Source organism: Triplophysa dalaica, chromosome 13, assembly GCF_015846415.1.
Source record: "Triplophysa dalaica isolate WHDGS20190420 chromosome 13, ASM1584641v1, whole genome shotgun sequence".
NCBI lineage: Eukaryota > Metazoa > Chordata > Actinopteri > Cypriniformes > Nemacheilidae > Triplophysa > Triplophysa dalaica.
Genome location: NC_079554.1, coordinates 16735184 through 16763026, shown reverse-complemented (window position 1 = coordinate 16763026; position 27843 = coordinate 16735184). Strand labels below are relative to the sequence as shown.

General features: G+C 37.7%; 5 protein-coding genes across 10 annotated transcripts; 1 reads left to right on the top strand and 4 right to left on the bottom strand.

Annotated features, from left to right (window-relative positions):
- Nucleotides 1–85: 85 nt before the first annotated feature.
- mep1a.2 (meprin A, alpha (PABA peptide hydrolase), tandem duplicate 2) lies at nucleotides 86–4312 on the bottom strand. The gene is made up of 14 exons (XM_056763767.1): nucleotides 4262–4312; nucleotides 4139–4163; nucleotides 3986–4039; nucleotides 3796–3836; nucleotides 3599–3674; nucleotides 3398–3515; nucleotides 2738–2913; nucleotides 2390–2611; nucleotides 2151–2297; nucleotides 1730–1945; nucleotides 1198–1644; nucleotides 649–816; nucleotides 362–542; nucleotides 86–245 (listed from the first exon to the last, which is right to left on the bottom strand). The coding sequence occupies exons 1-14, from the start codon at nucleotides 4310–4312 to the stop codon at nucleotides 86–88; spliced, it is 2082 nt and encodes a 693-aa protein (XP_056619745.1).
- A 942-nt stretch (nucleotides 4313–5254) lies between these two features.
- mep1a.1 (meprin A, alpha (PABA peptide hydrolase), tandem duplicate 1) lies at nucleotides 5255–9140 on the bottom strand. Its single transcript, XM_056763766.1, has 14 exons — nucleotides 9087–9140; nucleotides 8930–8954; nucleotides 8808–8849; nucleotides 8617–8657; nucleotides 8420–8495; nucleotides 8205–8322; nucleotides 7825–8000; nucleotides 7520–7741; nucleotides 7257–7403; nucleotides 6972–7187; nucleotides 5953–6414; nucleotides 5688–5861; nucleotides 5538–5601; nucleotides 5255–5365 (listed from the first exon to the last, which is right to left on the bottom strand). Exons 1-13 carry the CDS (start codon nucleotides 9138–9140, stop codon nucleotides 5552–5554), a joined length of 1803 nt encoding a protein of 600 aa, XP_056619744.1. The 3' UTR covers nucleotides 5255–5365; nucleotides 5538–5551.
- A 1026-nt stretch (nucleotides 9141–10166) lies between these two features.
- On the top strand, nucleotides 10167–14420 carry pla2g7 (phospholipase A2, group VII (platelet-activating factor acetylhydrolase, plasma)). Of its 2 annotated transcripts, none has more exons than XM_056764181.1 (11): nucleotides 10167–10318; nucleotides 10815–10960; nucleotides 11043–11193; nucleotides 11403–11496; nucleotides 11594–11662; nucleotides 12114–12285; nucleotides 12427–12540; nucleotides 12644–12735; nucleotides 13092–13262; nucleotides 13349–13497; nucleotides 13721–14420. In XM_056764181.1, the coding sequence occupies exons 2-11, from the start codon at nucleotides 10859–10861 to the stop codon at nucleotides 13819–13821; spliced, it is 1215 nt and encodes a 404-aa protein (XP_056620159.1). In that variant the 5' UTR covers nucleotides 10167–10318; nucleotides 10815–10858; the 3' UTR covers nucleotides 13822–14420. The 2 variants fall into 2 exon arrangements, with proteins under 2 accessions (XP_056620159.1, XP_056620158.1); XM_056764180.1 differs by having other exon boundaries at nucleotides 10187–10587.
- A 60-nt stretch (nucleotides 14421–14480) lies between these two features.
- tdrd6 (tudor domain containing 6) lies at nucleotides 14481–25939 on the bottom strand. Of its 5 annotated transcripts, none has more exons than XM_056764177.1 (16): nucleotides 25374–25939; nucleotides 18546–23937; nucleotides 18310–18434; nucleotides 18137–18217; nucleotides 18019–18049; nucleotides 17795–17844; nucleotides 17648–17702; nucleotides 17444–17496; nucleotides 17304–17358; nucleotides 16459–16511; nucleotides 15728–15791; nucleotides 15568–15629; nucleotides 15428–15488; nucleotides 15273–15346; nucleotides 15126–15162; nucleotides 14481–15016 (listed from the first exon to the last, which is right to left on the bottom strand). In XM_056764177.1, the coding sequence occupies exons 2-16, from the start codon at nucleotides 23887–23889 to the stop codon at nucleotides 14853–14855; spliced, it is 6309 nt and encodes a 2102-aa protein (XP_056620155.1). In that variant the 5' UTR covers nucleotides 23890–23937; nucleotides 25374–25939; the 3' UTR covers nucleotides 14481–14852. The 5 variants fall into 5 exon arrangements, 3 of the variants coding, with proteins under 3 accessions (XP_056620155.1, XP_056620156.1, XP_056620157.1); XM_056764178.1 differs by having other exon boundaries at nucleotides 25386–25939; XM_056764179.1 differs by having other exon boundaries at nucleotides 15273–15343; nucleotides 25374–25659.
- Nucleotides 25940–26039: 100 nt separating this feature from the next.
- sf3b6 (splicing factor 3b, subunit 6) lies at nucleotides 26040–27573 on the bottom strand. Its single transcript, XM_056764182.1, has 4 exons — nucleotides 27414–27573; nucleotides 26805–26923; nucleotides 26532–26670; nucleotides 26040–26345 (listed from the first exon to the last, which is right to left on the bottom strand). Exons 1-4 carry the CDS (start codon nucleotides 27441–27443, stop codon nucleotides 26256–26258), a joined length of 378 nt encoding a protein of 125 aa, XP_056620160.1. The 5' UTR covers nucleotides 27444–27573; the 3' UTR covers nucleotides 26040–26255.
- Between the last annotated feature and the right edge of the window lie 270 nt (nucleotides 27574–27843).

Genomic DNA, 27843 nt, shown 5'->3' with positions numbered 1-27843 from the left:
TCGAATATGATGAAGAGATACATATGGAAAGTTCAAAATAATGATACATCTAGCATAATGACCCATTGTGCTCCCATTCGTAGCACTATAAGGTTTGTTGCTGTCTGTAGATCACAGCAAGGATGGCAACGGTAAGCACTACCATGCCTGACACACCGCCGATCAGAACGCCCAGAATTCCTCCATCAACGTGCTGCTTCTCACAGGTATCCCCTGCGTACACAATAGCTTGTCCAGAGGAACACCTGTAGAGATATAATTGTAATCATCTGAGGCTATTTTAGACATGTAACTTCTTTGTTTAGCTGTTTGTGCAAACTGTGGTGCCATAACTAAATAACTAAAGAAAAGATGCACTTACCTGCATGTTGCCTTCCCCTGGTTACTGACACATAGTCCTCCATTACGACAAGGGTTGGGCTGGCATGGGTCACTCATGGCACGTGGCTTACGAACTTTTGGGCTCCCAAAGTTTTCTTCTGTGGACTGGGTGGAAAGTGTGGGCTTGACTTGAACTTCTGATTTTATAAGATGCGTCAAATCTGGGAGTAAAATATGACCCAAATGAATGTGATTTAAAGGGCAATTAAAAAAATATCAAAGCTCCATTCAAGACATTCTCCTCAGGAAAATCAAAATAATTTTTACCGTCAAAATTAGCTGTGATGATTAGGTTATCATCCTTGAGGAAGTCTCGTCTACGGAGCTGATCATGGGAGATGAAAGTGCTCCATCCAAACTCTGGTCCTCTGAAGCAATTGCAGTTTACATCCCACTCTCCAACAGTAGTTGGTCTCCACCACCATGTGCCATTATCTAGTGAATGCGTATGAGGAGGAAATGCAATGCATTGTTAATTACTTTTAGAATTGTGTGGTAAACACAAAAGTTGTATTAATGGAGCAATGTAGAGATTTTAGCATCATCTAGTGGTGAGGTTGCAAATAGCAACCAATGGTTCACTCCACCTCTCACACCTCCCTTTCCTTGCACTATGGCAGCTGACATAGAACTAAGATGTCGTCACGTTTTCACTTCTTTGCTGAAGGAAATAACCTATTTATGAAATGCGCTCTGTAGGACAGTTTGTCCATTCAGGGTTACTGTAGAAGCAACACTGTGAATTCTATACAAAAGGACCCCCGGCGTATGTAGATAGAAAAGGAGAGAAAGTAAAGAAAAGAAACATAAACTTACCAGTGGTGAAACTTCTGCTGTTAGACATTTGCAGCAATGCATCTGGATTCTGATCCATAGTTGTGATTGTGACCTGCCGGTTCATTGCCGGCCATTCTAAAACTGCATCATTCTCACCACTGATGAGGTGAAAACTGATCCCGACAAACTCGTTAGAAGAACTAAACCTTCCATTCGGATAAACTGTAATTCCATAAGAATAACCCTCAGAGTTATAAAAAGGATTACTCTTTATTGCTTCACCATGTGGAGTAATAAATAGCAGGTTGGTGAAGTTCTGGACATTCCAGACCGCGTTTGGGCACAAAGTCTCAGTCAGAGTAATGTCATCGATGTAGATCCCGCCTGATGATTTGGTAGACCCTGCAATACCCTGGAAGAAGTATCTGAACTTTTCCTCAACATTCAGACTGACATGTGCAATCTTCCACGATTCATCATCATCCCCTGAAGAAATCAAAGATACTTTCAGTGAAACAGATCATTTAAGTCAATTTTAAGATAATAGTTTGTCAAACAAGGAGTAGCTGACCTCTGATAGTGTGAACTTTGCTGACTTTGCGAACAGAGCTGGTTCCATCATCCGTTCTAACCCAAATGGCGAGCTGGTCTTCAGGACCTCCACTCATCTTGTAGAAGAACTCAAGGCATTGTTGGTTCCTCTTGGGATAAAGAATTCGTGACTCTAACAGAGCACTGTGGCCCGCCGGTTTGTTGACGGTGTCAAACTTCATGTAGTATCCTGCATCTATCAACAATAAAAAACAATAGATGCAATTTTTTGGGCAAAAAAACATTTTGTGTTCTATTCAACGGTGCATTTAAAAAATATGTTTTTCACTGCTTTACACCAATGTGGCATTAGAAGAACCCCAAATCTTCCCCATAATTTTTCGGTTATTATTGTATAAACTAATGTCTATAGACCTTTCAAATGAAAAGTTTTATCCAACCTCTGCATTTTCCTCCGAGAGTGTGATCTTTAACATCTGCAGAACCTAAAGTCTGGACCCAGTCACCATTGTCCTCTTCATACTGAATCATTCCACAGATGTTGATCTGTTCAAAGGCACACTGGTCCAGAAGAGTGTGTGTTGCAGCTAAAATCATCAATTAAACAATACCGCAAATACAAATGTTAGCTATTTATACGACTTGAAAAAAACCCTTCTTTAAGAATTTCACTACTTACGGCAGTCATACATTCGGTTAAGTCTTTCCAGATCAAGGGTGCTGAAGTCTAAGCGCTGTCCGATCACATTATTGAAGGAAGGGATGGTGGTGCTTATGGTGGGAATGTCAGGATCCTTGTTGAAAGACAAAGGTCTGTAGTGCATGATGGACTCGTAGTCATAGGGTGTGTTCAAATCTGTTATAAAATCATCTTCGTACTTATTGAAATTGTGCTCCTTTCCTGCAGGAAGTGTGGATGACAAAACAGAATCACGTTTCAAGCAAAGTGACATGCAATTTTTACACTATTTTGCATTAGCTGTGAATAATTAAAGTATATTTGTTACATGGAATTTATGCAAATAACCTGGAATTATTTGGTCCCACCAGATTTTCACATAGTCATCCCTGTCTGAACGTGACTGCTCGTGGTAGAAACCCAGTGCGTGGAGAAGCTCATGTTCTATAATGGCCTTGGTGTCACATCTTTCTCCTATGGAGACGTTCTGGCCTGTTTTCAAGTCTCCCACAAATGACCAACATCTGCAATAATGATAATTCACATTTTTTACACTTTTGGATGTACGAATACTTGAAATATGACATTTGTTACCCTGGATCAAAAAAGCAGTCATAAGTAGCACGGGTATATTTGTAGCAATAGCCAATAATACATTGTTTGGGGTAGAAATGAAAATTATTTCATGCCAAAAATCATTAGGATACTAAGTGAAGATCATGTTCCATGAAGATATTTTGTATATTTCCTACTTTATAATTTATCTTTGTGAGTGGATGCAGCATTAAAACAAACCTGTTTCTTCTTAGTAACGGCCTGCTACAGCGCCTATGATGGGTAACTTCAAAGGTGATTTTCCCAATATTTTGAATTCAAATACTTGTATCTCGTCTGAATTATCCTATTCTAAAAACCCTTAAATCAATGGAATGTTTATTTTTACATCTCAAATCTAAATTTCTTATGACTGTTTTTGTGGTCCAGGGTCACTTGTTTTACAAATCTGACCCGTCCAGCTTGGTGAATGAAATATAGGTACTTTCTCCTTCATAGGGCTTAAAGTCCACACAAGACTTGAGACGATACATTTCAAATGCTTGAAGAATAACTCCTTTGGCATTGAGATCTAAAGAGGACAACAATTATGACTAAATTTAGAATTTTGGAAACAAGTGTTGATTTTGCTGAAGATAAAATACTATATCTCACCCAAACTATCTGTCAAGATGTATGGAATGGGAAAAATCCATCTTTTTTTTTCATCCAATATGGCATTCCTTCGAGGCTGGTTAATAAGAAATCATTTTCATCAAAATGTTAATCTGTGGTTGATTAAACATTCAAAATAAAAAATAACATCAAAAACTATTAAATACAAAACCCTTTTAAAAAATGAGTTCACTTACATCTCCAACAATATCTCCCTCGAACAAATCTCTTTGAGAATCTGAAATGAGTTTAAAAAGATTTGTTTTTGTTGTTATCGTTTTCTTTTCAATTCGGCGTATAACATGTACAATACAAATATTAAGCATGTTTTTATGGTGTTTATGCATAAATCACTAGCTTTACTAACTCAACTCTGTTTACACTGACCTAAATTTATTTCAAGAATGTCCTCCCGTAGTTCACCCGCATCTGCATCCCCACCTACAGTAACATACACCACAAATAAGACACGGTGTACATACCAAAAGTATTAAAACAGTTAAATTGAATATAAATATGTAAGCAATCTGAACATTATACCATATTCTGTTGGAAGTGTGTGTGCCTGCAATGCACATTTAACATTTAAGTTAATACTTTTTCAATGGTTTGTATTTGCTTTTAAAACTATCAAAATGAATAAAAAATGTTTAAATATTATACCTTTAGCGTAAGAAGCACTGTGAGGGGAATGATTTTCCACAAGGAGCCCATGTTCACTTCACGAGAGGAGAGGTGTTTAGCTCAATAAAGCCAGTGTTTGCGTGGAACTTTGATCTGATAACCAGAGACACTTGAAAAGACCACGTGGACCTTCAAGTGTGTGTTCTGATGTTGCTTGACTGCAAGCATCAGCACTTCCACACTCTTTATCTTTTTACACCGAGATTTATGACGACCATATCAGGGGTAAAATCTGTCATAATGATACGAGTTACATTGTCACTAAAAGTGAAGAGCAAGGTATTATCAGATGAAAACTATTAACTTTCATGTAAGATGAATGCACTGCATGCTGATTGGAGCCTATATAATATTTTTTAGAATCATTTAAACATAATTAAATAGGAATGTGGTCTGGTTAAGATTTTCAAACTTGGTTTTTGGTTGCCTTGTGAGATTGCACATGTAGAGATCATTTGTAGTACCACCTCAAATCTGAAGTCCTACCGGTGATAAGCTAAAACAAACTGTTCCTTGAAATAATCAGCAATGGATCAAAATGTTTCTCCAACATTTGACGCAAAGAAATCAAATGTTTACAGGTTTACGATAATGCATAAGAACACCTGAGATGGACAACAATAAGAAACAGTGCCATGTTAATCATGTTTTTTTACTCTCAGCTTCTCGGACCTTGAAGTTCACCAAAAAGACTCACTTGTTCATTGACTTGTATTGGTTTTTCTCATATCACCAAGATATACAGATAAGATTAAAGATATAATCAAGTTTTTTCTCAAAATTGTACTTTCAACTTCAAAGAGGATTATCATTTCCAATACCAGTGCAATGTTATTTGCTATTTAATTTGTCAGAAATTTTCTGATAGAAACTGCATAAAATGAGAATAAGGCGAAAGATAAATGTGAGACTTTATTAGTCATGTTAAAACTTATATAAATGGAAAAATGCTAGGGTGATACATTTTATTAACAGGAACAGTGTCATGGTTGCTTCCATTTTTGACAGGAAACAAATGTTTTGGATGATGTTCTTCACCATATATATCCCCTATATTCGCCATTCTTGCATCTTCAAAGATACCTGTTTCAAGAAAAAAAACATCTTATGCATGTTTGTCACCTATCAAGCACATTGACCAAAAATTCATTATTGGTGTTTCGAAAAACAAAACGTTTATTAAAAAATGTGAAATATAAAAAAATGTTTAATAAATGTATATAAAATTATATTTATATATTTAAAGGAAAGCTACCTTACTGCATGTTGTCATCCCTTCTGTGCAACCGGGACTTCAGTTTTTAACAGGCTTGTTAAATCTTTTAAGAAACACAAGACACATTAAACCTTACCATTTCAGATTAACACTATTGAAAACTTTAAGGATAAATGACATTGTACACACCCTCAAAGTCAATAAAGATGATGAGGTCGTCATTTTTCAGGTAATTCCGTCTGTGCAAGTCATAGTGTTTGATGAAACTGTTCCACCCCTTTGACTTCCCGCGATAACATTGGCAGCTATTGTCAAAGGTCCCTACTTTTCTTGGATTGTCCCATAAAAGTTTGCCTTCAGACACTAAAATATAGAAGAAAAAGGGGTCATTTAATAAGTATTCATTTGCAGAAATAGTTTTTTGTTATGTCTAGTCATGAGAGACAGGACATACTGGCCAGATCAGTGGTGAGACTACGAGCGGAGGACATCCTTAGTTTAATGTCTGGATCCTGGTCCATCACCACTACGGTGGCCTGACGGTTTACAGCAGGCCACTGCATTACAATGTCATCGTCACCACTGGCTAGATGGAAGTAGAGACCGGTGTAGTTGCCTGCGTAATCAGAGTAGCCGGAAAAAGGCCGAACTTGAATGCCATACCCGTAACCCTCAGGGCTGTAGAAACGAGGGCTGTTCAGGACTGTGTCATAATCTGCTGTCTGCAGAATGTGAGTGAAGTTCTGGATGCGCCAGAAAGAAGCTGGGCAGCGGGTTTCTGTCAGGCTGATGTCATCGATGTATATGCCTCCAAGAGAGTTGGAGGGGTCTCCTCTCACCGCCTGGAAGACGTAGCGGAATTTAACCCCGACATCCATAGACACATGAGCAATCTTCCATGTCTTGTCATCATCAGCTGTGCAAAGAAATTATTATCATAACTTTTATTGTGCGATAAATGATGAGTTGCACTGGACCTTGAAGTAAATCTGACAAATATAAACCATCATCAACCGTAATTGTTTTTTCTGTTTATCTGTTTTTTCTTTTTGTTAAAAGTATAAACATTCTTGAATGGTCCGGTGTATGAAATAAAGCGACATCTGGTGGTGAGACTGCGAATTGCAACCAACGGCTCACTCCACTACTCCCTTTTGAAGCACTATAATGGCTGACACGGGACTAAGATGTCATCACGTTTTTGCTTTCTTTGTCAAAGGAAATAACATATTTATGAAACACGCTCTGTAGAGCAGTTTGTCGGTTTAGGGCTACTGTAGAAATAACACGGTGAATTCCATGCAAGGGGACCTGCAGTGTATGTAGACAGAAATAGCTCATTTTAAGGTAATATAAACATAATGCTCCATTATGTAAGCTTCATACACATCTTAAGACATTGTTATGTATATTACATGGCATTTATGTCAATAAATCCTCTAAAAATACAATTGGAAAATAATATACAATTACCCCAAAGTGTCTGCACTTTCTTTAACCTGCGCACTGTCCCTGTTCCATCGTCCATCTTGACCCAAATCACCATTTTGTCCTTTGTACTACCTGTCATTTTATAGAAAAACTGAAGACATTGCACCTTCCTCTTGGGATAGAGGATGCGCGACTCGAGGAGAGCAGATTGCTGTGCGTTTCCAGTGGCAGTGTTAAAGTGCATAGTGTAACCCAAATCTAAAAACAAAATAATGTTATTGAAACTCGTCATACTGCAATCACTTTGAAAACATTTATATTTTATACCTCTGCATTGTCCACTGAGAGTATGATCCTCAGAACCAGGTGAGCTCTTAAGATGCACCCAGTCAGCATCATCGGTCAAACTCTGTACCATCCCACAAATGTTTATGTTTTCGAATGTGCACTGGTCCAGCAGGGTAAGACTAGAGGCTGAAAAAAGCACACCACTTAAAGTCTATATATACTTATAAATATAATATAGCTTTTGTATATCTTGTGGGTTTGAGAATCAGTCCAGAATTGCATATAAAAATGAAGACACCTACAGCAGTTGTACATCCGATTCAGTCGAACGACATCCATCTCACTAAAGTCCAGGTATTGCCCTATGATGTACTGGAACTCAGGGATGTTGGTCGTGATAGTAGGAATACCGGGGTCTTTGTTGAAAGCGAATGGGCGATAATGCATTACAGATTCATAATCATACGGCGTATTCAGATCCGTGACAAAACTGTCGTTGTATTTGTTGAAGTTATGCTCCAGGCCTAGAAAAAACATTTTATTGAACATGGATTTAAAGTGCTGTTTTGAAGAATATGAATAATGATATGAATATTGAATGACTAACCTTCAATGACCTGATCCAGCCAGATCTTCACGTAGTCATCTCGGTCCTGTCTAGACTGCATGTGATAAAAGCCCAGGGCATGAAGGAGCTCATGCTCAATCACAGCCTTGTGATCACATCCTGGTCCCAAAGAAAGCACCTGTCCATTCTGTAGATCTCCAACATATGACCAGCACCTACCACCAAGAACTATTAGTGTCTTTCTTATTGTTCTTTAATACAGGCTAAAGGCAACATAATAATGTGTTTATGAAATAAAGTTTTTTGTTCAGAATGGAAAGTTTCTGCGTTCTTTGTAATGCTTGTTATTGTTATTTCGTACTTATGAATAACATGGAGATCATGCACACATAAATGAGCAATGTTTTCTTCGAACTTACCCATCCCTTTTTTCAAATTTGATGTATGTCTTCTCTCCCTCATAGGGTTTAAAATCGACACATGACTTCAGGCGGTACATTTCAAATGCTTGATGGACCGCGCCTTTTGCATTAAGGTCTGTGTAAAACATTGAGACATAATACCCTTCTTTTTTATGGCGTCTGAGTACAACAAAAATCACTATAAATAATCTACAAGTTGTAAAATCACCTACCTAGGCTGTCAGAGAGAATGTATGGAATAGGGGACTTCCATCTGTATGTTGTATTTAAAAGACCAACTCGACCATACTGTCAAGACGTACATTTTAAGACTTTTAATCAGGTAGCATTAAGAATTTTGTATTGAAAGCAGGGATCTTGAATTACAACATTGAACGTGTTATGTAGCCCCCAGTATGTATATACGTACGGGTATGGCTATGTCCCCCTCAATCAGCTTGGTTTTGGCTCCTGATGTAAAAAGATAACAAAATGTGGTCATATGGATTTGATCAACATTGTACATTTTTAATTAATCCCAAACACATAGTTTTGCCTTTTAAATACAGTAGCAATAAAACTGCATTTTTGTCATTTTATTCTAAAGATGTTCACAGTTACCAAGATTGATGAATGGGTTAAAACCAGGATCATCTTCAACCTCTGTTGAAAGAACATTGTTACACATCCGTTAAGGTAAACTAATTAGAAATCATTTATAATGGCATTTTTTACAAATTTACCATGAATACGAGTTGAAACTGGAATCTGAAAGGTAACGAAGTTGAATCCCAATTATTACAGATACAGTATAACAGCACATCACTATATAGATATCTGTTGCATGAGGTTTAATGGTGACATTTTAAAAGACTAAATTATAAATACAGAATTACTCACTGCATGAAGTGCTACAGGTAGCACTGTACAGATGAGCAGCCACACTGAAAGCATGCTGATAAAATGCAAGGCAACAGATGTAACAGTCTCTTAAAAAGGCATAAAGCGAACTTTAGCCTTTGACCATCTTTATCGTCACACTGCTGTGTTTTTACAACACTCCCATAAATCCTTGTTTGTAAATACACATTGTGCTATGTTGCACTTGCTGTACACCGACCAATATGTTGAATGACACTTCAAGCCTTATAAATTGTCCATCAGTTTGATCAATTTAAATTGCACACACACAAAAGACATTTGGCCCATTTAGAGAACAGACCAATGTGGTTGATAAATGGTTGTGGGTGATGCAAGTGTTGCCTACTTGTTATTTACAAGGTGTGAAAACAAGCATATATCAAAGAATAAGCAGAAGTTACATTTAGACTTAGTTTAAATGTAACATTGGTGATAGATAGTGATGCTGATGTATGACGTATTAGGCCATGGTCACAAAGTCTAAAGTCTTTCGTTTAATAAACATTGCATATAAATACAGGAAGATTGCTCATACAGTAGATTACATCCCGTCTATCAGATCACATGGGGGCAGTCTACTGTAAATGTATTAGCGGGTGTCCCGGAAGCAGCTTTAACACTGTTAACATCATCAGGATCAAAGTCCCTTCAGCAAAACTCTCCACACTCGGCAGCCATTTTCCAGCGCCGCAGAGCAGTTATTTCCGTCATATAAGACCAAGTTCCATCTACTTCGATATATATCTCTAAAATCACTGGCTATAGTTACAATAAACCCATTTACTTTTTAACCAACAATTAAACTCGACCTAAACTCTAATCCAAATATTTGTTTCTTAAGCTAAAATGACGCTAAAACACACTTCTCCGGGTCGCCCCAGCTACTGCGCATGCGCTAATCTCTGTAACGAGCCCCTCCTCCAGAGAATCGTTTTTCCTTAGCGATCAACGATTGGCTCTTGTTACAGGTAGGCGGGACTTATTTTACCAGAACGCTGCACTTTCCCATGTTTGTCATGTTCAATGCGGCGTATTATAAACATAGTCTTGGTCTTTTGAGCGTACACGATGTGTCGCGCCGCGGTCAAGTTGAAGCTCCGCCCGCTGATCTAAACTTCAACTGAGACTAGATGTAGACTTTCAAGTCTGGAGTCGGCAGACTGGTTCCGATTACTCTGTTGAAGATACATGAATGCTTAGGTCGTAGTCGGGTAAGACAGAAATAAATATGTTTTTTAACACTTTGCCGTCGATGAGGTGCTAATCGACCAACTGTAGACAGTAAACAGGGGGCAGGTTTATTTCAGTGGTTTAGATGCTTCTTAACACGGCGCTAATTTTAATCATTTAATATTTGTATGAGCCACACACAGGCATATTAACAGCTTATGACTTTTATTATGTAATATAAACACCTCGCTGTTGTCATCGCACTGACCGATGATCGGTCTACTTAAGATAACGTCAAATAATTTGACATGTAAGTTCCTGCTAAAAAACATAAATGTTTTCGGCTGTAATGTTCTCAATCGGAATTGTGGTGATTATAATTTAAGCTGTAACTGTTGATGGATTGTTTTCATATTAAGTATTGAGTTGTGACGCAAGTGTTCAGGGTAACAAGAAGTTAGTTAAAACGCTTAGCTTAGAGGTCACAAGAAAACCTTGTGACTGTGAGTGTCACAATGTGGTTAACTTGTTTTTCAGGTTTAAAATATATTTCTAATTGGAAGTCGTTGGGTGTTTGCGCGATGGGTAATTCAAGTGGGCACAACAACACATTGAGAATCCCGTCAGGGAAGGGACCACACCAGGTTGGATGCACAGACCTGATGGTGGGCCACAAAGTTCAGGTAAGTTTGCAGGACTTCAGATGAAACTTACATTGTCTGTCATCAGCAAACGTTTGAAAACATACGTCTGCGTTTTCCCAAGGGATCGTTCTTTAGACTCTACTATCCGTGCCAAGCATCAGTTAACCCTCAGCTGCCAGACTGGGTACCGTGCAGGGAGTATTTCAACGGCCTTGCTGACTTCATGAAACTGAACAGAACACTAAGTGAAAAAATCTTCAACTACCTCTTTGGTAAACATGGGCGTCTGATTGTATAGTTAAGTGTTATCTGTGATAATCTAAGAAATGTTATTTTTGTCATGGCACTGATAGGGCAGCTCAACATGTGATTTATTGTAAAAATAATAACGTTACTGTAAAATAGCACAGAAAACATGCCTTATCTGCTTTTACTGTTTGAGATATTTTTTATATTGATTTGATGAATTTGTTCACATTAGGGTGTTGTAAAATCCCAGCAGCCTGGAATGCATCTTTTAAACCAGATGGGAAATATCCTGTTATTATATTCTCGCATGGACTTGGAGCTTTCAGGTGTACAGTAGTTACTTTAAAACATGCGGAATTTATGCCAAATACATTTTTGTTCAAATGTTTTCTAATACGATTGTTTTTTGTGTTGTATTTTCAGGACATTGTATTCAGCCATATGTGTTGAACTGGCCTCCCAAGGATTTATTGTTGCTGCTGTTGAACACAGGTACTTTGTTTCAATTGCAATTTATTAGCTGTTGAATCATTTGTTGCCTGGAAGAGAATGTTGATCTACTAACCATCAACTTTACATGAACACAGTTACTGTTCAGCAACTTTCCTTGCTGTGTATTATGAGTGCTCCTGTATGTTATAATAGCTCACGTGTGTGAGGAGTGTGAAGACAATAGTATAAACCAGCTCATCACATTCTTACCAGTGTTTGCTGGTGGACTCACACATAACATACAAAGGGCTACAGGTTGTGTTTGCTAGCATCTGCATTCAAACTAGTTTAGAGTAGTACTAAAGGAGTGCTATTGTATTACTTAATCCTAGTTGTTAACTAATAAATTATGAAGTTAATGTTTAAAAAATTAGTTTATGCCAGTTAGTTTGTGTATTTGGCCTGATAAATATGACATTTTAAATATGACATTTTTTATTGCTTTTCGCAGAGATGAATCTGCCTCTGCAACCTTTTACTTCAGAGAACATACCGAGTCGGAAACAAAAAAGCATGTTTCATGTGAAATATTCAAACCTGTGTCTGAAAACCTGGAGGAGGAATGGATGTACTACAGGGGTCTTAAACCAGGCGAGAATGAGTTTCCTTTGAGAAACAAGCAGGTGAGAAAATACCATAGCCAAATGTTATGTTTAACTTTTCATGAAGCCGTTCAACGTAGAGCTAGTGTTACTGGTCCTGATTATTTGTTTAATTTCCATATCTGAAACGGTCTGTGGTTGGTTTGCTTTTTTTTTTTCCAGGTGAAGCAAAGAGCGGATGAATGCATTAGAGCGTTGAATATCCTCTTTGACATCAATTCAGGAAAGTCTGTGGAAAATGTTTTACAGAGCGTGTTTGATTTATCAACGATGGAGGTGACTATTACAATATTACCTCTGCAAAACAAATAAACAAAATAAGCCGAATTTGTACTGGAAGTTGGAGAGTTTTGTTATAATGAACTGGTTTGTATTTCAGAATTCTATGGATCTGTGTAGAATAGCCATTATGGGACATTCCTTCGGAGGCGCAACAGTGATCGAGTGTTTGTGCAAGGAAGTCAAATTCAAGTATGTTACGAGATCAGATGGAATATTGCTATAATATATATATATATATATATAGGAACCCAGCTGGCTAACATGACATATATATAATATGGGTATGGGTAAATGTTTTAGAAAAAAATGTGATTTTTTTTTCCCCAGTCAGTCTGGTTGGCTTATTTTAGCTTGCCTCAAGCTAACGTCCTGTTTGTTTTAATGTTTTTACTTGCTGCCACAACTGTGAAATGTTCAGTAGCCTCGCAGCGTGAAGAAGAATAATCACATTATTTTTTTCATTCGATTTAGGGTGATTTTCAGGTGCAAAATTAATACACAGGCAAGAACAGACGAAATAATAATAAACCTAATGTTTTTTTTAGGTGTGGTGTTGCATTGGACACCTGGATGCTTCCTCTGGATGAAGAGATCTTTCCAAGCATTAAGCAGCCAATCTTTTTTATCAACTCTGAGAAATTTCAATGGATTGGGAATATCATTCGCATGAAGAAGCTGGACTCTGCTGTCATACCCAGAAAAATGATAACCATCAGGTCAGTAATCCATATCTGGATTTCAAATGTAATTCATTCTGTATATATTCTATGTAATTGTGCTCTACTTCGCTATGTTTTGGCAGAGGGACTGTGCATCAGAGCTTCCCTGATTTCACATTTCTTACTGGTAACTTTATTGGAAGGCTCATGAACCTGAAAGGCAATATTGATCCATATATTGCTTTGGATCTTTCCAACAAGGCATCTTTGGCATTTCTTCAACAGCATTTAGGCAAGTTATTTACCATTATTTTTATGACCTTATTCAAGTGTTAGCCCACTGCATCAATATATTAAATGAAGAGGGCAGTTTTGTATTCTTTCCTACATTTAAAAAGTGTTAAGTAATTATTCTTTGTAAACCCTTTTGTAATTCTGCTATCAATCTTAGGTTTGATTGAAATGACTTTTATCTACATGCAATAACTCATAACATCCACATTTATTTATTTTAGCTATGGATAGAAACTTCAATCAGTGGGACCCTTTAATTGATGGAAAAGATGACAACTTAATTCCAGGAACCAATATTACTATACCACAGGCATCTATTTAATCAAGCAGCATGACTATTTTAATGTGCCAATGCACATGTTACACATGGGATCTTATGATTACCAAAACCTAATAATGAATTCGAAATATATAGAGATGACAAATTTTGGCTGCTGTGTGTATATGATTAAATGTGGATAGCAAGTAATCTGATGTAAATTTCAATAATGTAAACAGGAGCGAAACTACAAACTGTACAGGTAAATTATAGATGCCAACAGTGAAATACTTTGCATTAGTGCAATACATGATCTTTAAACCTCAGTGTCCCTGTGCCTTCATGTTTTTACAGTTTTATATATAATGTTATATCAATTAAATGTTACAGTTAGCAGACAACAGGTTACAATTAAAAAGTTGTACATCTTGTAAGATTCATAAATCTGAACGGTTTCGTGTTGACCTGTCAATTTTAATTCCTGATCTAAAATGTATGGTTCTTAACTGCTCTCTCTCTCAAATCAATAATATATATCTACACTATTACCTGAAATTGGGGGGGAATTCTCTTAGAATCTCTTAGAATACGTTTACATTAGAATGTATTATACAAAGTTGTTTGTACATATCTGGAACTTTATTAAACAATCTTAAATCCTTTGTTTGCCATTTATTTAACCTCATACAAACGAGCCAAATAACATACCATTAAGACATTGATGCAAGTGATGCATATTTTTTAATGAAACTTAACCCATTAACACAAGTTTTAATTAAGTATTTGCATAAATAGGATTTAGAAATCCCAATTCGAATCTCTGTAATTCACGAAAGGCTGTGTGATGAAAACGAACAAACAAGACAGCCTTCAAAACTGCAAAAGAAATGAATTCCTAGAAATGTTAGAACAAGTTATATATTTATATACATATAATATATATTAAACGTATATAAATATTATACTTATAAATAAAATCAGATTTCGGATTTGAACAAAAACACCTTTACAAAATACACCAAACTGTTAGCGTTTATAGGAAAAAAACAGTAACATGTCCCTCAGGATACATAAACTCAGGGTGTTTAAATTAGTCACTTCTGTTCTGGCTGACATACTTCTGCTTGGGATTCTTGCAAAACACCAACAAAAATAACATCATCAGATTGATCTTCCACCTTTAATGTCAGATGAGTGACTCTTAAATCCTGCTCTTCTGCACTGGTGCAATCAGATGCATTTGGCCTTTCTTGTACACCTGGAATGCAAATTCACTGTTCGTTATTCAATCCATTATATAAGAATATATTTTTCTGATGAAATTGTTACATCTTGTGACCCTTTTAAAATGAAAGCACTGCACTTACATGAATATTCTTCAGCATCGTCTCTGTCTCCCTGGAGCTGAAGTGCAAAGTAAACAAAAATGATTTGTTTTAAGCATGCTTGTCTTTGACATACTTTGTAACTTAAAATATAACTTCACCAGTAAATTAACATTACGACTATAATACCGTTCCATCAGACCCAGTGTCTGATTCTGCTCCATCGTCACTGGTCAGAACAAGAAGATCTGCAGTAACACCTGCTTATAACACATTATTAATACTAAAAGCTCAAGTCATTTAAATTCACTTTCAATTGCAGATAGAAAATAAAATTGCCGTACTGTTGAACTCCTCAAGCAAAGCATCCCTTTCGGATCCAGCTTGGCAAACATCTTCCTGTACCTGCAGGAAACATGATATACTCTCAGCCACTGGGTGGTGTGAATAAGACAAAAATAAGACAAGATGGTAAGTATAACACCTTCTCCAGGATCTCAACGTCAAGGAAATCCATCAGTAAATCCACCATATTATTTTCACCCCCTTCAGCAACATTTAACAAATAAGAATCAAACAATTGATTTTTCATAAACAAACACCACCAATAAATGCATTGGTACATGTAAATAGAAAGAAACAACCTTTTTGCTCTCCAGCTGAAGAATTTGTGTCATCCTGGGGCTCTCTGTTTTGTAGGTGCTCTAACTTGTATAGGAATATTGTAAAGATATACAGTTAGTGAGTTTACACACCTTGTTTTAAAGGGTTTATATGACGAAAATGTGTTTTTCTGTGTCTTTGGTTTGTTAGAAGTTGCCCATGCATGTATTAGACACGTGAAATAGAAAACATTGAAGTGTCGGTACAAAAGATGCATTCTATCTAAAAGCAAACGTAAACCCAGACCTGCCCGAAAACGCCTCGTGAAACCACACCCCAACGCATGACCGTCACTTTGTGGTATGATTTGACTAAGACCGCCCAAATGTATCCACAAGTAAGGTGGGATGTCTTGAAAATCTCATTGTACCGTCGCAGCCTGATGTTCCCAATATGGTAAGAGGCGTTACATTTCCATGCAGCATTCGACCAATCACTATGCAGTAGTGACATGGCCAATCATAGCATACCTCGCTTTTCAGAACGATGAGCTTCGTAAAATATCAGCGCGTTTCAGAGAGCAGTTCAGAGGAGATACAATCATGCACGGTATGTGGAAAAAACAGCGTTTTTAACCTTAAATCGTGTATACACACTGCATTACATCTAAAGCAAACAATAATATTTGTTATAGCAGAGTCAAATGACCCCTATGAGAACATATAGACAATAGAGATGACAGAGACAACGTTGGAGAAAAATAGATACTTACATATGCAGTAGAGTTCAGTATTTCAACTAGTTGTGCTCCTGCCCCTGACACTTCTTTAACCAAAAAAAAACAAAGCCAAGATTTATAATAAAGTCTAAGATTAAGAAGGTTAAAACTTGTCATGCTTAAATGATTTAGATCATCAAAGAAATATTTATATTACTCAAAGAAAACCAGAGTAAATACAAAATGCGGTTTTTAAAAGATGGTTTCATTTGTTAAGGGAAAAAACAATCCAAACATTTCTGAAACTATGTGAAAAGGTATTTGCCCCCCTTGGTAAATCATGAATTACTGTGATGAATTGAATAACAGTTAAATTTCACTAGCCACACTCAAGCCTAATTACTGGCAGACCTGTTGAATCAAGAAATCACTTAAGTAGAACCTGTCTGACACACTGAAGTAGTCTAAAAGATCTCAAATAGCAACACATCATGCCGCGATCTAAAGAAATTCAAGAACACATGTGAAAAAGTCAATGAAACCCTTTCTAGACGGAAACATTTCAAAGCCGTTTCAGGAAGGGGGTAAATACATTTTCACACCACCGTATATTCACAGCATTTACAATGTCCAGAAAACGAATAACAAGGTGGCCTCGTTGCTTTAAGCAGCTGATAGCTCCACTAAAACGAAAAAAAAGACAATCTCAACAAACATGCATTATGTACTCTTACATCCTTTATAACCAAATATCAATATTTGTTTACATCTACACATTCACTTAACATCAAGTCTATTAAGAGTTCATCTTTACAAATGTAATTAATTCAGCGGGAAAGCTTTTGTGAATGCTTTGAGGCCGCAACATTTTTCCACATAGGTAAAATCTAAAGATATACCTTCAGAAACTTCAACCAAGCCTTCAGAACAGGACACAGGTTCCTCCGCTTGAAGCTATATGAATTTAAATAAGTTAAGACATTTATAGTCAGATAGCGTGAAATCGCATTTTTCTGATTGCTAGAATAAGATGCTCTACCTGTTTATCACCTGGATCCATCTGCTCCACGAGTCTTTTACAACTCTCATGACCTTGACGTTTTAAAATATCAATTAATTTTGCTCTACCAACTAAATAACCAATTTACCACTAGGGTGACAGAAAATGTATTTACAAGGTTGATACAGTAGCAAAACAATATACCTCCTCATAAGCAGGATGTTTTTGTAGTTATTCTCTTACCTTTTGGATCGTCAGAGGATATTCCGAAAGGGGCTTCATATTCTGCATCTTCAGCCTATGGTCATAGATAAATAAAACAAGCATAGATATGCTACTACATATTAAAGCTGCAATCATTCTATTTACCACAATGAAAAGTCTATTTACCTGGGAGACAATCTTTATTTGTGCAGGATGCATTCCTTTGGTTAGCTCATCTAGACAACACAAGCATAGGATTCTTGAACTTAACCATTTGAGAATGCATACATGATGTGACAACATATCTTTGTCATTTATATAAGGCTTTAACAATAACACAAAACATGACAATATGAAATCACAAAGGCAATAAGACGTGCCTCCTCTAATGAAAAGCAATAGATACATACCATCCAGAGCTGAAGCTTCACCGCTTAATGGCTGCAAATATAACAACAGTAGATTAATGAACCTTTAACTTTAACAAACACTAAAAAAAAAATTATTAACTATTTTATTATTTCACACCTCTAATAGCTTTTCTGGCAGTATTTCATAGATGTTGAGTGGATCGACCACCACCTCAGAGTCATGGTCCACAAGCAGAACCTGCAAAAATGTTTTACACAATTATAAAAATATTTTTTTAAAATCACAAGACTGTAAGAACCAATGTGACAAAAAAGAGAAGTGACATTTACCAATGCATCATCTTCAGAAACCTTCAAAATTTGTGCCTTACACCAATTTCTTCTTACGTGAGACCAGATAACACATTCCGATCCAACAGGTTTCTTCTCTGTAGCCTGCCTTACACAGCCAAAGTCTTAAAAAAGAAATATAAGAGAGACTGCTTTTATTAACAGACAATGATGTAATAGGATTACATACACCATAACAGTGATGCATAAGGTCAATTATTTGTGATCAGGCTTACCTGACTGAATGATCTCAACAGGGCCCTCTGGTTCAACAGGGCACAATTCAGAATCAAGTTCCTGTTGAAGAATGTCATCTGTATCGTTTTTGGGAGCTGCATCTGATAGTTCCGCAGACTGTTGTGCCAAAACTGGAGGATGGAGCGTTGAGTCTACGAGAGTCTCGTGACCAAAGTCATGCTGGTTTGTCGGCTCCAATAAACTACTGGTGAAATCAGCAATCGGTTTGTGTTCTGTGTCACATTCAGACACCAGCTCCTGTGTTACAATAATCAAATCAGGGGAGTGAACATTTTCATCTCCCATCACAAATGGGACAGCCCGCACTTCATTTTCAAACCCAGTACCTTCTGGTACATCAGTCTCTTCCTCTTGTTGTATTTTAAGGTCTGGGGTACATGTTTCATCTGTTACATCAATGTCTGCTTCAAGAGTTCCTTCTGAGCCAATATTAATATCAGTTACCAGTGAATCTTCATAGGGGACAAGTTCTCCCCCATTTATGAGTTCAACTGATGGGCCTTCAGGACTTTTCCAATATTGTAGCATGATATCATTAATGACAAAACCATCACACTCCAGCTTGACAAAGTGGGGCATGTCAGAGGTTCCCATTCTCTCAACGTTGACGTTTAAAAGCTTGTCATTAACTAGCTCATAAAACTCATCATCTGCCTTTTCATCCCAGAAACCATTGGAAGCATCAAAGCCTTCCAGCTGGCAGTCAAACGCCTGAGGGGGGATATCAGATAGCTTGGATGGAAGTGCTCTCACGTCACCTACATTTACTTTGGATTCGTTTCCATAGTCTACGAAAGTAACAGACAATGTGTCATGGTCCCTATTGGTTACTTTAGCACGATACCACAGGTTGTCTTCAGCGAAAATGGCAATGCCAGCACTCCCCACTGGCAGAGAATCCTCCTTCAATGTATTCTCCAACACATCACCGACATTCTGTAGCACATCTGCAATCTCTTGCAGTTTGTCTGTTGCATACTGACACCAGAAGAGTTGAGGACCTTTGATGACTGAGGCGTATCCATTGATCATTTGTCCAACTGATAGGTCAGGGTTTTTGTAATAGGTGCATGTCGTGACATCAGACATTTGCTTGACACTTGTGCTCTTAAGCTCAGCTGTTGGTGGACTTTCATCCTTGCACGTGGATCCAAGCACCACACCATTAACATCAAGTTTCACTTCCCACACAGCATGTGAAAGCTTCACAAACGTGCACATGACCTTATCCACGTTTTCTTCAATTACCTGTTTGAAGCTGGATGCTTGGTCTGTGCGGTCAACATTATGTTTATTTAGCGAGCAGTGGATGCTGTACCTTGGAAACGAAGCAAATGATTGTTCGAGTTGACAGATTTTTGAGGGAGAAACTGCAGCAGTGTTTCCAAAGTCAACAAAATCAACATTGATTGTGTCACCAGTGTTTTTTCTTACTACTGCACGGTACCAAGAGTTATCATCGGGAAACAATGCACGGACCAGGTCGCCTTCATGAATATCAGTGCGTTTAAGATTCACATCCTTTAAATGGCCATCATTTAACTTCTCGACAAGTGAATAAATATCATCCTCATCAGTTGCCAGCTGAACAAAGAAGCTAAAGGGGCTATTGCAATGCGAGATGAAAACACTGGCTTCCATACCTGGTTTTATGGGTTGCACTGGGAGCTGTGATTCTTTGAGAGACGTCTGGGGCTCGATTTTAACATCATCTTTCTTAGATTGACAAGGGAGCGTCGACTCATTTGGTTTTCTTTGTGATATCTCTGGTCTTGTGGAATTATGGCACCTCTGAAAGTCTTTTGTTGGTTCTGGTCCACCATCTTTATGGACTCCCCACCTGTTCCGTGTTGATTCAAACCCATTACCTCTTTGACTTTGGCTGAAATGCTGAACCATATCTGGTGTATTTGTAGTCAGACCACTGAAACTTTCCCTCACATGGGTTGCCAAGCTTTGTGCATTTTTGTTCTTTGTGCCATAGTCTTTGAATGCTCCCAGTTCATTTCGGGGGATTTCGTTGTGAAACTTCTGTCTGATCAATGCATTGACTTTCATTTTTCCATCATAAAGTTCTACTATTAGTTTTCCTTCAGGTTCTTTTGCCACAATCAATGCCTTGAAACAACCACCCTCTGCAAAATTCTGAAACCACTTTCCCACTTCACCTGGTACATTGTCTGGTATATCCGAGAGCCCACATTCGATTGCCTGCACAGGGACCGTCATTATGTCTCCAGCTTCGATCGGAACTGGTAGCAAGCATGATTTATTTACTTCCATTGTGTTCCCGTAATCCACAAAGTGAACCACGATGGACGGTTTTGTAGATTTGATTTGGCCTCTGTACCAAAGTCCATCCGTGAATTTCACAAAGCAAACGGTTCCGAACGTCTGAGGACACTTGGTGACCGCTAGTTGAGTGCAGAGGGAGTTGACTTTGTCAGCAAGTTTTTCTATCTGGTCTGAATTTCTTCCCAGATGGCAAAAGAACTGAGTGGCACTTTTCACACAGGTGACACTCACTTCCTCTTCACACCCAGTCTTGATATCATGTGTGGAATAGTAGTAGGTGTCCAGACGAAAAGGTGAAATGGGAGACCTTTTAGAGGGTGCACGATCAGCTAGATGTCTTTGGACAAGAAGATTGCAAATGCTTTGGAACGGGGTTTCCAAATCCACCACATTGAACACAACCTTCTGGGCATCATACATCACAGCAAAAATGGTGCATTTCAAGGGCACGTTTGTGGAGGCTGCAGTATCAACAAAATCTTGAAATTGCAATGTGGCTTCAGGGCTCCAGTCTATAGCGGAGTGAGAGACTGGGTGGATGAGATTATACAAACTGCATCGAAAGGCTTGTCCCTTCATCTTCAGAAATTCTGGAGTAATCTTCCGCAGATCTTCCACGCCAACCTTCGTTGTCTGCCCATAGTCAATGAAAAGCACATCAACATGTGGTGTCTGGTGTTTGTGAATGACCAAGGCTCTGTACCATATACCCGTTTCAGGATGACAGGCAACACAAGCAGCTTCAAAAGGAGGCTGAAATTTGCTGTGAGCATAGATGCGCTGGATATCTTGCATTAGCACTTCCAAACATGCTGCATTTTGGGCTTTTTGGCACCAAAAGTCATTTGGACTTTCAATGTAGGACACGGTTACCTCCAGCGAACTGCCAATTGGAAATAAACATTCCTTGAAAGCTGATGCACTTTCTGTCGCAACAGAAGAACTGGATGGCGTTTGAGGTTGAGTACTTGTCCTGACTGTGTCAGCTGTGTGTGATATTTTTAAACTGCAAGATCTTAAGGCAGGTTTGCCCACAAAGTTCTTTTCACTTTCTGCAAGGTCTGCGCTGCACAACAACTTGCTTGCATCATTTTCGCCATCTAAACTGGGTTCCACTAACTGAACAATATGGGTGTCTTGAAACTTGTCTTGGACGTGCAGATCAAGTACTTTGTCTTCAACAATCCTGGAAAAGAACAATGTGGCCTTCTCATCCCAATGTGTCAGTTTGGGTTTAATGCCATGGAGGGAGCACTTTACTGCCACAGCGGGTAGCTCCTGGAATTTCAGAGGTAGCTGTTGAAGATTGCAACAATCAACAATTTCTGTGTTCCCATAGTCAAGGAAGTAAACTTCTGCTTTCTTGTCAATTACCTTGTAGATAGCTGCTCTGTAGAACACACCATCTTGTGCTTTAGCTGCACAGAGGAGACCAGCGACAGGCTTTCTGATTAAACCTTCTGTACTTGTTGGATCATTGTACAGAAGTCCAAGGTCGTACATTAGCTGATCGAAATCCTCTGCGTAACGCTGAGTCTGAACCCAAAACTTTCCAGGGCTGTCAACGTGTTGCACAACAGCTACATGGGAGGTGTTAGGTGGGAGACTTTCTGTAAAGAACACAGGTTTGTTCCCTTTAGGGTCAGAGTATGTTCCATCTGGGTGTTTGGTCTCGCTTCTCTCTGACATTTTGCTCCTTTGAGACAATGGGCTCTTCTTAACAGCAAAGTCATCATGGGTCATATCGGACCCCAGCACACATTTCTGTTTCAATTCAAACAACTTATTGATGTTTGTGTTCTCCTCACCATAAAGCGTGACATAGTGGACACCTTCTGAAAGGCTCAGATACTGAAATTTGGCAATCACAGTTCTGTTGAGCAGGAGAGATTTCAAGAAATCGATCTGTGTGGCTTTCCAACCAACACCTCTGTCAACTATTCCGTGTAGAGAGCACACATACGTTACAACCGGCATTCTGAAGAATTCAGGGGCAAGTGGTCTGATGTTGTCAACCTGTACAAATAGTTTCTTCCCATAATCCACATGCAAAACCTCAACCACATTGTTGGCAGACATGACCTGCTGCAGCACAGAACGATACCATTTCCCGTCACTTCCTCTTGATGCACAAGGGCTGCCCAAATTCTCTGGTCTGGCAAAATTTGTTCCAAGTCGTCCTTCATAATGCAGAGTTATCTGTTCAGTTAACTTCCTCAGCTCCTGAGAAAAGACCTTGAGTTGACAGAATATATGAAATGGATTTGTTACTTCTGTGACAACCACAGTCTCGACAGTATCGGTCTGCAACTCTGGATACATGTAGGATTGTGATTTCTCCATTTGCTCAATGAGTTCTAAGGGTTTGTTCCCGATGAAAGAAATCTTCTGAAGATCCACTGCAGATCCGCTGTTAGCCTGCAAAGACCTCGTAACAAACTCTTTGAACCTTTCACTGGACAGTTTTTTGGCAAACCCCATTTCAAACATCTGTCTGGAGAGGCAAGGAATGTCAAGCAGAAACGTTCGATGAGGCACTAGAACATCCTGAACAGTGGCGGTCACTCTTCTACTACAGAAGGTCTTCATGAACTCCAAGGCCATTGTTGTCCATTTGTTCTCTGGAGACAGTGGTAAGACATTGGCAAGAACACAGAATTCCACCTCAGGCGGCAGATAGAAAAACTCACTTTTGCCCCATGCTAGTGTATTAAGCGTGGCTTGAAGTGTTCTGCCTTCATCAATTAAAAACACACTGTACTCTTCAGCATCTCTTGACACTACCCGGGCTCTGTACCACGTTTCATACACACGTACTAGGCACAAGTCCCCAGGATTTCCATCGTTTTCGCGAAACCCCTCTCTGGGGTATTGAATCTCCTTTTTTAGTTGTTGATATGCAAATTTCCGATCTTGATCAAAATTACCCCAAAACTCTACCAGTACACATGAGGGGTTTAAGTTTACTCGTGAAATAAGTACAGGCACATTTGAACCTGTTGAGGGGAGGCCTGGAATTGAACACATTATGTTTTTTTTACAACTCACTCTTTAGTAACCAAGTGTCCGGTGTATCTAAAGAAGAGAAAAGAAAACAGAAAACAATGTTATTTTTTACAAAAAATGTCCAATTGTAAAAGTTCAACACAAGCATTTCCACACCCTTTTACACGTGAAACTAGAACAACATATAAAATGCAAAAAGAGTAGTTCGTTTTGTCAATATTTAAAAAAGTCAAATATGCATTATTAACATTTTACCCATTACATTTAAATATTAAAAATAGCATCTTTGCAGTTAACTTACAGCGATAGGTCCCCAAAAATGAAAATTTGTCATTGTTTATGTGCCCACCCTTTGTATCAGACCTGCGTACATTTCTTTGTTCTGTTGAACACAAAGATATTTGGAAGAATATTTACAATTTTCTCTTCCGGGACATCTTCCACTAAGTTACAAAGCAGAAAAAAAATTCTGTTCTTGTTCTTGGTTGAACACAGAATGAAATATTTTAAAAGAATTTAGCAAAACAAACAGTTCTGAGGCACCTTTATCTACCATTACATTTTTCCTACTATGGTAGTCAACGATGTCCAAGAAGTGGAAATTGCTAACATTCTTCCAAATATCTTTCTCTTGAGTTCATCAGAACAAAGTAATTAATACAGGAATAAAATTGCATGAGGGCGAGTAAATGACAAAATTTTCATTTCGGGGGGAACTATCCTTTTAATCCTCTATTTGGACAAATACTTTAAGTTATAAATGGTCTATGGAGTCGTAAAAAATGCATACTTCATATAGGAAAGTAATGAGAAGTAGTGAGTATATACACACTGCTTAAAAACCAATGAAACAAAACCAAATATGTGTGAACTGCATAACAGAGACATTAACATAAAGTCAAAGAAAACTTATGTATCTGTTATTTTAGCGCTGCGCAACAACACAGCAGAACACGTTTGATGAACACAACTAAAACACCAGTTTACCAATGTGACACAAGACTCACATTTGGTGTTTTAATGTTTTAACGAAACGTTATCAATCAATCCATCGATGTACTATAAAGAGCAAGTTATCTTTAAATAATGTTCAAAAAATCCCAACATAACAAGACTCAATTCAGCATTTAACTTCACTAATAATATGAAACGCTGCAACCAAGACACCTGCACAACCAAACACTCGATCAACAGTGTTTTTAACACGATTTTCACGTTAAGTCAAACCAGAAAAAGCTCAACTTTAGGTTATCGGAGTCTAATAAAAACGTGCTTCTCAACAAATCGAGAGAAAAACGTGTACAAAAACTAACGTTAACGTTACCAGGTACGTCACAGTGGAGTCGCTTCAGCATAGTAATTAAATCGTCGTTTTTCAGTAAAATATTGAGATATAACCACTTAGAATACGACGACATACATTAATTACTTCATAAATATCGCCAAATGTCAACCATTTATATTAGTACATACTTAATTGTCATATATTTATTACAAACACTTACCTCATCACCTACCCGTTTTATTTTGTTGTTGGGCCACCATCGACAAAGTGTTTCTTGTCAACCGACAAGACTGAATCAAAACGCGACAAAGATTCTGCCAGCACGTGTTATTTTAACACGACTAAACAATCAAAGTGCGAAAAACAAACGATTTCTGTAAACGGTGTGAATATGAAGTAATAGATAAGCAATTGGATTTCAGGTATGCAGCTTTCGCGCCTCACTCTCGTGCTTTTAGCTAATTGGCTCATTTTTGGTCAGGCGGACATTCATAAAAATGGACGCATTTGTAGTTTGTCAATGCGTAGAATCTAACTAAAATATAAAAGAAAATCATTATAATTCATAGCTTAGTATAGATGATTGATTAAGATACTGCTGATACTTAACAATATTATCAATTATTTAAAAAGTTAAAATAAGATACAAGCATATTTTAATTGTACTCAAAATAAATAAACGTTGACCAAACCCATTTAAGCAGTTATAGAAACAAAACTATTACAGACAATGTAATATCAGAAAATGACCACTGTAGTTTTATACAGACTTTATATAAGTCCATTGTGCTTACCAGTTCAATCATTTATTAATTCAATTTTTTTGATAGCTTAGATTTAAATTTTAAACTCTGACACTGGTTTAATGAACGAAGACAACAAGCAGTTATTTAAAAAAGAAAACAATACATTTATTACATCAAATGGTATATACCATGTATGTGACATTAACAAAAAAACTCAATATAGTCAATATATAACAAAGCTTCAATCCAAAGAATGAGCAGATTTGGATTTTAAAACAATTATTACTTAATTGGGACAAGTGAACAGGAGACGTGTGAAGGAAAGTACAACATAACAACAGATGTAGCCATGTTGACTATTTTGCTGGGTCTGTGTTTATGCCGTATTTCTCTTTGAGAAGTTTCAGCTGCTCCTCCTTTTTCTTTGTGTCCATTTTTTGGAAAGCCTTGAGAGAGAAAGAACGGATAAACATATGCATTAATAACAATACATATTTTAGCTGTCGTTGCTTTTTACATCTCAACAAACTAACAGCTTACTTTGTACAATAAATGGTTACATTTTATATACCAATTATGAATGTATATTTCACATGTAAATATGGACACAAGGCCAATTCAAACCAACTCACCCTGTTTGGGTTATAATACAATACAACTAAGTATCTGTTGCAGACGTTGAACCCAGATAGATGGTCACAGGCATTTTTTGCATCAAAGATGTCCTCATATATAACGTATGCAGTTCCTCTGGTTTCTGGTGTGTTCCCACTGGGAGGATAAAAAAATCATTAACTATGAAACATGTGATTCGTGATAGATCATTTTTACACATAAAAGTAATCAGCAGTTTGCAACTAACACAAATATTAACTTAAATCATGACTTATAAACGAAATACTCACACTCTGATTTGACGAATTGGCCCATACTTCCCAAAGATGTCATACATCTCCTCTGCAGTGATCTTGTATGGGAGATTACGTATGTACAATATCCTGTTTACCTCTGGAGGTAAACGAATCTGAAAAATACCAAAGTTGTAATAACAAGCATAGACATACGTGCAATGTTATAGACTTACACAAATGAAATGCAAATCACAGATCCAAATGTTTGACCATTTAGGTCCCCCAAAGTGAAATCTCTATTAAAATACTCTTAAATACATTTTCACATTTATTTTATACTCTTTAATGTTTTAGAGAAACAAAGATTGTGAATTCACACATGGACGTGTTGGTTCATGTTCAGGCCACATTTACCTAACAAGAGATCCACCATTCCACGATCCCAGTGCCATTTTAAAATACAAATGCAGGCGAATACAAATTAACCATATCATTAGTGATAATTAAATAATTTCATTTTTACTGTCTTAGGGGTAAACTGATCAATCTCATACATGAGCAACAAGGATAAACATCCATCGTCAACACGGGCTAATATTTTGAGAACGAGGAACTGCTATGAAGTAACTCTGTTTACACATTTAGAACCAAAGCTGGACTTACATTCGCGCGTTTTGCTGCTTGCATCGCCATGGCTGGATCTTTTAGTGTGAAAACTCAAACTATGCGAAGAAATGTTAATAATCGACACGCAGTAGTGATGAACTGCTAGCACAATAGCAGCTATCCACTTCGGAGTGTTAGACGGCGCACCGTGATGACGTACTTTTGGATAGGCGGACGTCAGTTCCGCTGGAAGCAACGCATAGAACGAGCAGCGATCCTAATCATGTTTATTACATACAACATGTTTACATGTCACTGTTTTAGTTTAAGTCAAATCGAGCGAAACCAGTAAATAAAACTCAAATACAAAATTGTACAAATCCGCATATATCCAACTGTACTGCCACCCAATGACCATCTTATGCCACGACATGAGTGAAGGCCCTATTGAAATTAAAGGCAGATTATAATATAATTTTAGAATATC

Bases quoted from the DNA above. Each gene is read 5' to 3' on its own strand.
- mep1a.2 (XM_056763767.1), bottom strand. From the start codon at position 4,312: ATGGGCTCCTTGTGGAAAATCATTCCCCTCACAGTGCTTCTTACGCTA. The intron at 2,298-2,389 runs GTAAGTAGTGAA...TGATGATTTTAG, and splicing joins TAACCGAATGTATGACTGCC to CTGCAACACACACTCTTCTG. The intron at 1,645-1,729 runs GTCAGCTACTCC...TGATTTCTTCAG, and splicing joins CAAAGTTCACACTATCAGAG to GGGATGATGATGAATCGTGG.
- tdrd6 (XM_056764177.1), bottom strand. From the start codon at position 23,889: ATGTGTTCAATTCCAGGCCTCCCCTCAACAGGTTCAAATGTGCCTGTA. The intron at 17,359-17,443 runs GTAGAGCATCTT...AAATTCATATAG, and splicing joins TGGATCCAGGTGATAAACAG to CTTCAAGCGGAGGAACCTGT. The intron at 15,792-16,458 runs GTAAGTATCTAT...TTCCTATACAAG, and splicing joins TACTGAACTCTACTGCATAT to TTAGAGCACCTACAAAACAG.
- mep1a.1 (XM_056763766.1), bottom strand. From the start codon at position 9,140: ATGCTTTCAGTGTGGCTGCTCATCTGTACAGTGCTACCTGTAGCACTT. The intron at 8,955-9,086 runs GTGAGTAATTCT...GTTACCTTTCAG, and splicing joins TACCTGTAGCACTTCATGCA to ATTCCAGTTTCAACTCGTAT. The intron at 7,404-7,519 runs GTAGGTGTCTTC...TGCTTTTTTCAG, and splicing joins GAATCGGATGTACAACTGCT to CCTCTAGTCTTACCCTGCTG.
- pla2g7 (XM_056764180.1), top strand. From the start codon at position 10,548: ATGATCGGTCTACTTAAGATAACGTCAAATAATTTGACAT. The intron at 10,588-10,814 runs GTAAGTTCCTGC...CTTGTTTTTCAG, and splicing joins AACGTCAAATAATTTGACAT to GTTTAAAATATATTTCTAAT. The intron at 12,736-13,091 runs GTATGTTACGAG...TGTTTTTTTTAG, and splicing joins TGCAAGGAAGTCAAATTCAA to GTGTGGTGTTGCATTGGACA.
- sf3b6 (XM_056764182.1), bottom strand. From the start codon at position 27,443: ATGGCGATGCAAGCAGCAAAACGCGCGAAT. The intron at 26,924-27,413 runs GTAAGTCCAGCT...GGTATTTTTCAG, and splicing joins AAGCAGCAAAACGCGCGAAT to ATTCGTTTACCTCCAGAGGT. The intron at 26,671-26,804 runs GTGAGTATTTCG...TTATCCTCCCAG, and splicing joins CCAATTCGTCAAATCAGAGT to TGGGAACACACCAGAAACCA.